The sequence below is a fragment of the Grammomys surdaster genome, unplaced genomic scaffold (genome assembly GCF_004785775.1).
Source record: "Grammomys surdaster isolate TR1022 unplaced genomic scaffold, NIH_TR_1.0 352, whole genome shotgun sequence".
Lineage (NCBI taxonomy): Eukaryota > Metazoa > Chordata > Mammalia > Rodentia > Muridae > Grammomys > Grammomys surdaster.
The window spans coordinates 235,621-244,612 of NW_021604771.1; the positions used below are offsets into that span (position 1 = coordinate 235,621).

The 8,992-nt window shown below is 38.1% G+C and overlaps 1 protein-coding gene across 1 annotated transcript in view; it reads left to right on the forward strand.

Annotated features, from left to right (window-relative positions):
• The first annotated feature begins 3,746 nt into the window (after positions 1 to 3,746).
• LOC114631179 (vomeronasal type-1 receptor 4-like) overlaps positions 3,747 to 8,992 on the forward strand; it is a 24,456-nt gene continuing 19,210 nt past the window's right edge. Inside the window, exons 1-2 of the mRNA XM_028779475.1 lie at positions 3,747 to 3,770; positions 5,927 to 6,147. Coding sequence (XP_028635308.1) covers positions 3,747 to 3,770; positions 5,927 to 6,147 — 245 coding nt within the window. The remainder of the gene's footprint in view (positions 3,771 to 5,926; positions 6,148 to 8,992) is intronic.

Here is an 8,992-nt window from a genome sequence, read left to right on the forward strand (position 1 = left end):
CATTTATTCTCTAGGTATAATTGAAAACTAGAGACTTAGTTTTGATTTTTAAGGATGAAAATTAGAAACTCAGGTTATAAATATTAGAATTGTATGTTCCAAACGTTTATTGATATTCAAACACGCAGCAAGATTGTCTTAGGCACAGTCAAATCACATATATTTAGATGTACGAGAAACAAGGCATTATTTCACAATACGTTTACTAATGAAAATACCAACATTTAGAAGGGGGATGTGTGTGAATGAGACAGAAAAGAAAGAATGTCTTGTCATTTATTTCTCAGATACCTTATGTTTGTCTAGAACAAGCACACATCCATGATTTCAAATGTGAAATTTATGTTGACCAATTGACATATGGGTTATTAGCCTCATACACGATATCTATCTATCTATCTATTTATCTATCTATCTATCCAACTATATCTATACCTATGCCTATTTATGAACAACTTCAAACATCAGGAATTTGTAAGAGTCATGGCATGTTGAAAAATTGGAGACAGAATATAGTGTTCTAAAGGATTAAATGGTGATAATGTAACGTGAAGTGTTAAATTTCGGTGTATGTGAGATGGAAAGTAGTCAAGGAAATATGGAAAAGCATCCTTTGAAAACTGTACAGAAACATGTTACTATTGGGGCATCATGTAATATGTTCACATGCATATTTCAAAGAAGTTTTTTTCTAGCTGCATGACAATCAACTCCCAAAGCACAATCCACCCTACCCGCAAGCAACACAGGCTATTACCAATAATGCTGGTAATTCTCTAATACTTGGTGACACACAGAACACGCAGAAATCAAACTGGCTTTGAAGATTTGTATGCCATGTACGTGTGCACAGATAGTATAAGAAAGGAGGCTGAAAAAATCATGTGGAAAACCCAGTTTTCATTTTCTTAAAACATGCATCATATAGTACTGGAAGAGAAAAGTCAGCAATACTATAATTCTGTGAACCCTGCCAGGCCCAGCAACTACTGGCTTGATGATATACATCTATTGATTAAAGAGTGACACAATTGTATTGGGAGAAACCAACAAATTTCTTATTAGACTGAAGTCCCTGTCCATGAGCTAGAACTCATAAATGGCACTATTTATATTGTCTGTGGGCAGATAGATCCTAGTAGGAAACCCAATACTAATGTTCTCCTTAATGTGCAGAGAATTGAAACATTTCTTGATGGCTTATTGCTACACCTTTAGATCAGTGTATCTCTCTGCCCTAATCAGAGAAGCTTCTTGGATGTTAATACAGGAACTCTCAACTCTTCATTGTGTGGTGATATGAGTTTGATATGCTCACTCAGAACTAGAATGGATATATCACACCTCTCCCACTAAGGCTTAAGTGTATTCATAGAATATGGGTTGAACAGAATTTAGAGCCTGAGGTAGTTGATAACATCAATGAAACAATATTTTATGGATACAACAAAGGAAGAACAGAGATATTAACCCACAGGAATTGCAACAGAATTCATAAGACCTGTACAAGATTAAGCTCAACCATTATTGTTAATTCTTTGAGGAAAGGATAGTAGATAGAGTTTTTTGAAAGACTAATCTCAATTGGTAAAATGTTTTCAGAAATTTACCTGTCAAGTCTGTAGACCATTTTCTCCATAATAGTTGATATGGTGGCTCCTATGTCAATGGGGGAATTGCTCACCCTGGAAAGGTGGTGTGTTGTGCATAAGAAAATAGGCAGAGCAAGTTATGGGGAACAAGGCAGTAAGCCAAGCTTCTCTTCCTGCTTTAGTTGCTGAGTTCAGGTTCCTGTCTTGACTTCATGCCTTGGTGTCCCCCAAAGATTGATGGAGCCTACTAACCAAGTAAACCATTTCTTCCTTGGTTGTTTTATTCATGGTGTTTTTTCAGCAGGTGAAATGAGCTAAGACATTAACAATATTCCTGCATGGAGGGATGAAGGAGGGTACAAATTCCACTACTCATTGGGGCGCTATTGTAAATGACAATTTATGATAAAGAGATTCAGTTTTTAAATGAGTTGATCCCTGGAAGGTTATCCACATTGTGGAGAAGGCCGTACTCTAAAGAGGAATAGATTTGATGGAAAAAGAAGGCAATTGGAATTGGGCATGTAGGACTGAGAGAGTAGATATGCAAAGAGTTTGATGAGTGAGCTGAGTATTACCCCAATACTGAATGAAATTCACCAAGTTAATAATATTAAGAAGTATAGAAAATCAGACAAAACTATATGCCTGTAATCCTAGCATGTGAAAGGTATGGTGAAAGGTCATCACGTTTGAAGCCTGCCCCTTCTTAGTAAGTGTTATGATTCCAGCACTGCTGCACAGCAAGGTTCTACCTCACAAATTTGAGAAGTAATATACATGCATTCTTTTCTACTCTTAGAAAACTTACACATGTAGACAATAAATATAAATGATAAACTCACAACTCATTTTCTACCTTTTCTCTACTTTCTCCAATATATCTCACATTGTGCTTCATGTGATCCTTTTATTTTTTATTAAAAATAGATTTTTTCTCTCACATCCTGATTACAGTTTCTTCTCCCCTCTTTCCTCTCAGTTCCTAAACATTTTCCTTCCCTTCCAGATCTATTCCCTTTCTGTCTCTCATTAGGAAATAAACAGGCTTCTAACAGATAATAATAAAATGATAAATATTAATAAAATCAATAAAAATAATCAAACAAAATATAGTAAGATAAAACAAAAAGTAACACATCAAAGTTTGACAAGACTGACAAACAAAAGAAAAGGGTTCAAGACAAGGGGTTACAATGAGAGACCCACTTGTTTGCACGTTCACAAATCCTCAAAACACTAAACTGGAAAAAATAATACAAACATAGAGGGCCTAACGTAGACGTGTTCAGATCCTGTGTCTGTTCCCTCAGTCTCTGTTTCTAACTTCATGTCTCCTTTTGAAAAATTACCCTTTTACTCCATGAGTGCTCCCCCATAGGCTTTGGGTTCCAGGTCAGGCACAAGATCATGGGCAGATTGTCACTCATAACAGAAAGAAAAGCGACTCTCTCTCTCTCTCTCCTCAAGTAATATCAAGTCATCCTTCATCCTTCCCTTGTTCATTGTTATCTTACACTGATTGATCATATACAGACCTTCCGTTATTAAAAAATCTATGAGTTCTTGTATGAATATTTCCATGAATGTAAAGACAATGTTTGTTACCCTCAGAGGTCAGAGAATGGCATTGGATCCCCTGGAACTGAAGTTGCCTGAGGTTCTGAGCTTCGAGTGCCTATCTGGAAAGAGAAATGTAGATTTTCTTTCAATTCCTTATTTGAAATGATGTATTTGTTTTTATTTTTTATGCATTGGTGTTTTTTTCAGCAAGTATATTGTATGGGGTGTTAGATCCCCTGGAACTGGAGTTACAGTGAGCTGCCATGTGGGTGCTGGAAATTGAACCGAGGTCCTCTGGAGGAGCAGTGCTTTTATCCATTGAGCCTTCTCTCCAGCCCCAAAGCAGAGGTTCTAACTGCTGAGTCATCTCTATAGCCAACTCTGGTATTTTTAACTGTGGTGAGACAAACAGGTTTAAATAAACCATGATCAGACAAATATTGTGTTCTTTCATGCTACTTCTTGAAATTGCCAAGGGCAGATCAATACTTTGATAGAACTACATTGTTTTTAGTGTATTGACCTTTGATCTTACAAATTTAAAGATCACAGATGTCATAATTTTATCTTAACATTTTCATTCCTTTCACAATGCAATCAGATTTTAACAACTTGGTAAGGTTTGCTTGATTTCTTTCCAATTCTAGAGCCACACCCAGCCCTCTTAACCCTTTTAAATCCTTCTCCCATATATTACACTCTGACCAAAGTTTCCTCTCCATCTTTTCCTCCTGGTTCCACCCCACAATGCCCACTCTTTCTCAGATCCACTCCTCATTTTCTGCTTAAAAACAAGAAGACCCACAACTAAACATTGCATGTCAAGTTTCAATAAGATTAGGCACCTCCCTTTATGTTAAGGATGGATGACGCAACCTAGTAGAAGGAAAATGGTCTCCAAACCAGACAAGAGTTAGAGACAGCCCCGTTATCATTGTTAGGAGTCCCACAAGAGACTAAGCTGCACAACCAGTCCTTTGCAGGAAACCTGATTGTCAGTTCAGTCTCTGTGACATTCTATGAGGCATGGGTTGTTGATTCTGTGTGTTTTCCTTTGGTGTTATTGACTCCTCTCTCCTCTACAATCCTTCTTCTCCCTCTTCCTAAGGATTCCTTGACCTCTGCTAAATGTTTGCCTGTGGAACTTTGCATCTGCTTCTGTCAGTTACTGGATGTAGCCTCTTTGATAATGGCTATGCTAGGCTCCAGATTATGAGTATAGGAAACTATCAGTAAAAATTATTTCATTAACATTTTTTCTGGTTGTGTTTGGTTCTATTTTTATTCTCTGGGATATTCAGCCTCTAGTTCCAATGCCCCCAGGAAGTGTCAGGGATGGGCTCTCTCTCATGGCATGGGTCTCAGCCTGGACTAGTTATTTGGTTTGCTATTTCCACAAGTTCTGTGTCACCTTTACCCAAGCACATCTTGTAGGCAGGACAAATTTTAGGTTGAAGACATTGTGGCTAGGTTGGTGTTCTAATCTCTCTACTGGAAGCCTTTCCTTGTTACACAACAGCCATCTTGCCATTTTATATTTTTTAAAATAAAACTGTTTCCATTTATATAGTTTTTAAAAACAACATATTTCTTTTTCTTACTTACTGTTGCCTTTTTCACTTTCTTTCTTGTCTTCAGTCCGTTAGACTCAGTGATAGTAACAAATTTATTTGAAGCAAAAAGTTAATCCCAATCTCCTTGCCTAGCATAATGTTATAAAATATTACCTGTGTACACATTGTGTAACTTACGAAGCTTTGTTTGTTCCCAGAGCAAAACCCACAGAAAACACTATTCCTTAAACAACCTTTTGTGCCTTGTACAGAAAAGAAAATGATGTCCCACTGCCACGCTTGTGGTTTCCATTGTGCATAAATAGCAGATGGAGAGAAGCAGCAGATGCATAGCAAAAATATCATCCAATTGATGCTTATTGTCGCGCGCGCCCACCTCGCCAGCAAGGAAGACACGGCAACAACAGGATTCTTCTGCAGATCTTTATTTCAGCTATAGCTCTTGCAAAGGACCCTGAGCGAGTAAGGAGAGTGGCTTATACATTCTAACAGTCAGCGTGTAAGTATGTGATTGGAGCACAAGGCAATGCTTCATTAGCATAAGAAAAGTGGTGTGGCCCAGGCAGCCAGCACATGCGCAACAGGCTTGTTTACTCAAATGGCCTGACCAGCCGGCGCCATCTTGTAATGGCGAATCATGAAGGTCTCCTACAGTTTATAACATCCAACCGAAAAAAGCCCTCATAAAGCCCTAATCTTAAAGATTAGGATGAAGATTTTAAAATAATCGACCCCTATATTTGTTTGATAAATGAGGATCCCAGAAGCAGTTTCTATTATAAAGTTTGGAAACACTTTACTTACCCCTTAGCTGTTCATCAGAAAATGCGTTAGATTCTCTGTGAAATGTCTACTTTAAATGATGAATTTTCTTAGATTATCAGAGATTATAGAAAGAAGCCAGTTGCTCATGTTGGGAAGCAATGCTCAGTCTAGTATTGACAGGCTGGAACCAAGCACCATAGAATTACCTAATTTCTTCATTGTTCATCAAAATTAGGTTTATACATCATATACATATATGTGTACATGTACATACATATGCACATACATATACACATACAAAAGGGTATGTATGTATGTATGTATGAATAATCACTATGTAGCTAAGAGAAAAATTGACACCATATTATAGGCTTAGATTTTTTCAAAACCTACTTTAATAAGGTTTGTTAAACACTTCAATCTCCTTTCCAGCCTGTGGGAAAAATCACGTGCGGAGGCAACCCCGGGCCTGTGTGGCGGCAACCCGCGGGGGTGGGGGATGTGGGCAGCGGAGTCCTGGAGGCTTCCACGCCGACAGGTCCCACATACAGGCGAGAAAGGTCTAAGGTTCCAGAGGTCGGAAGCTTGGTGGCGGCAGGCTTCAGAAGACACGTGGAGTCCTTGGGCTTAAGAAGTTTATTGTTCATGGCATGGTAGTTGGATGTGCAAGCCCCCCCGTAAAAAGCCAGGAGGAGTTAGTTTAAATAGGGAGGGGGAAAGAGGAGGAACTGAGGGGGGAAATAACTTAATTAGCTACGTCCCCCCATCTCTCCCCCCCTTAGGTAACTCATAAATATGGAAATCTCTGTTAGTCATGCCCTCTGCCTGGATGGTGACACAAAACCTCTCTGGAAGGAGCTACTTGGAGCCAAACGTGTTTGCAAGGCACAGGTTAATGGAGATGTAGGCCACATGTGGGAGAAGTCTGGAATCCAGGAGCATGGGGAGATATGTGCGGTCCCTGACAGGCCGTGTCCCTGTTGGGTCTCCAGCTATCTCAAACCCAGTGCTCTACCAGGGAGACCAAACCATCCCTTTGCAGCCCCACACTAGCCCACTGACCAAAGTTAGGGGAGAAAGATGGTTAGTAGGAACAGGGGATGTGGTCCTGTTTAGAAGTAGTTCTGTGGAGCCATTCCAGTCTGTGTTGTTAGAATGATCAGCAGTCCATTCCAAAACATCAAACACAAATCAGTAGAAGCTGTCCAGTCCAATTGGCAAACACCAAACATGAGTCACTAGCAGTGTCTCAATTCTGGAGAAACCACAAAGCTCTGCTGAGCTGGCATGAGTCCATGGAAGCGGCAGGAAGCAGGTGGAATTCCAAGAGAAGTTTTTTGGTGTTTTTCTCTCTATGAAGTCACGACAAGTGAAGATCAAAGAAGACCAACAAAACTTTGCTAGGCAAACAAATGTAAGATTGTCATTTATTGTCTGTTGTATTATGCTCTTTACACATTTCATGTGTCCTCCCAAGTGTCTGAGGAAAGTGTCTTCTCAGGAAAACATCCTATCACGTGTCTGCCTTAGTAAAAAAAAAACCCTCTCACTTTTCTGCTTCACCAAAACATCCTCTCAAATCTCTGGTACAGCAAAACATCCTCTAAGACATCTTCCAGTCAAACATCACATGATATAACTGAATCTCCAAAGAAATCTGAAATTTACACTTCACCATACAGTGCATATTGTGCTCAGAGTTAGGTATGAAGATGTACTTTTCGTTATCTGTTCATAGTTGATGCTGATGAGAGAATGCAACATCAGGACACGGCATGCTGCAGGTCATACGGAGTTATCCTCTCATTCTTAAAACTCTGTGAAGTGTTCCACAGTCACCCTAACTAGAACATTACTATTTTGTGGTTCACAGTAAATACCTAAGGAAAAAAATCCACCATCAATTAAATGCTATAATATTAAAAATCCTAATATGTGCCAAAATACTAAGACAGAAAATGCCACCAGGAGAAAGGCAGAATCAACAAGGAAAGACAAGTAGGTTCAAAAGAAAACTAGGGCCGTAGTTTTAATTTTCAATGACGAAAAGTTAAAACTTACATACTACATGCATAAAATGAAGATTCTGCACTTATATTGATATCTGAACCTGCAGCAAAATTAACTTAGATTAGTCAAAGGACAATTTCCTGGATATATGAAAAGCAATCTACCACTGAAGAGTATTTTTCCAAGTTAACATGCTAGCATTTAGGCAAAATTTGTATGGAAGTAAAACATAAAAAGTAGATAACAAATCATTTATTGTTCAGGTAACTTATGCTGGTCTATCACAAGTACACATATCTTTTTTTCAACTGTAAAGTTTTTATTTGCCAATTAACAATTACACAAGATTATTGATCTTATGCATTTAAGATAAAATTTCTAGAAACTCTTAAAATAATAAGATATAGTAGTAGAGGTTTAAGTTTATTAAAAAACATGGACCTGTGGAATGCATTTGATCCTCTAATACATTAAAAGTAAAACACTGACTTCCTAAAATAATTTGAATTCTTTCAATCATTCCTTCAATCATTTTTGTCTTTTCTCAGGGGCAAAGAGCTGGAAGAGGGTGTTTATTGTATTACAAGATGACCTGGATCTCATTCTGGAGTCTTCCCTGATACTGTTTCCATGGTAACTTTTCTACATCAGTCTCATTATTATTGGAATTATGGCAGTGAGCCGCTATAGCTGGTTCATAATGAAAAATGTTGATATTTTTATAAAATCGAACTTTGATGGCTGTTATTAAAGCTATTATTTGAGTTTGTTTTTTTTACTATGGATTTCAGTACCTGAAAAGCACAGAGACAATTTGTTGAACAGTATACATATGGCTCAGGCTCTAAGATCAACAATTGATAAATGGGACCTCATGAAACTGAAAAGCTTCTGTAAGGCAAAGAACACTGTCAATAGGACAAAACAGAAGCCTACAAATTGGGAAAAGAACTTCACTAAACCTACATACAACAGAGGGATAATATAAAAAAATTCACAGAATTTAAGATTTTAGACTGCAAAAAACCAAATAGTCCAGGTAAAAATGGAGTACAGAGCTAAACAGAATTCTCAACAGAGGAATCCCTAATGGCTGAGGAGCACTTAAAGAAATACCTGAGGATCCAGCTATACCACTCCTAGGCATATACCCAGAAGGTGCTCGAACATATAATAAGGACATATGCTCAACTATGTTCATAGCAGCCTTATTTATAATAGCCAGGAGCTGGAAAGAACCCAGATGTCCTTCAACTGAGGAATGGATTAAAAAAATGTGGTATATTTACACAATGGAGTATTACTCAGCTATTAAAAACAATGACTTTGAGAGGTTCCTAGGTAAATGGATGGAACTAGAAATTATCATACTGAGTGAGGTAAGCCAATCACAAAAGAACACACATGGTATTCACTCACTGATTATTGGATATTAGCCCAGAACCTTAAAATGCCCAAGATGCAACTCACAGGCCACATGAAGTCCAT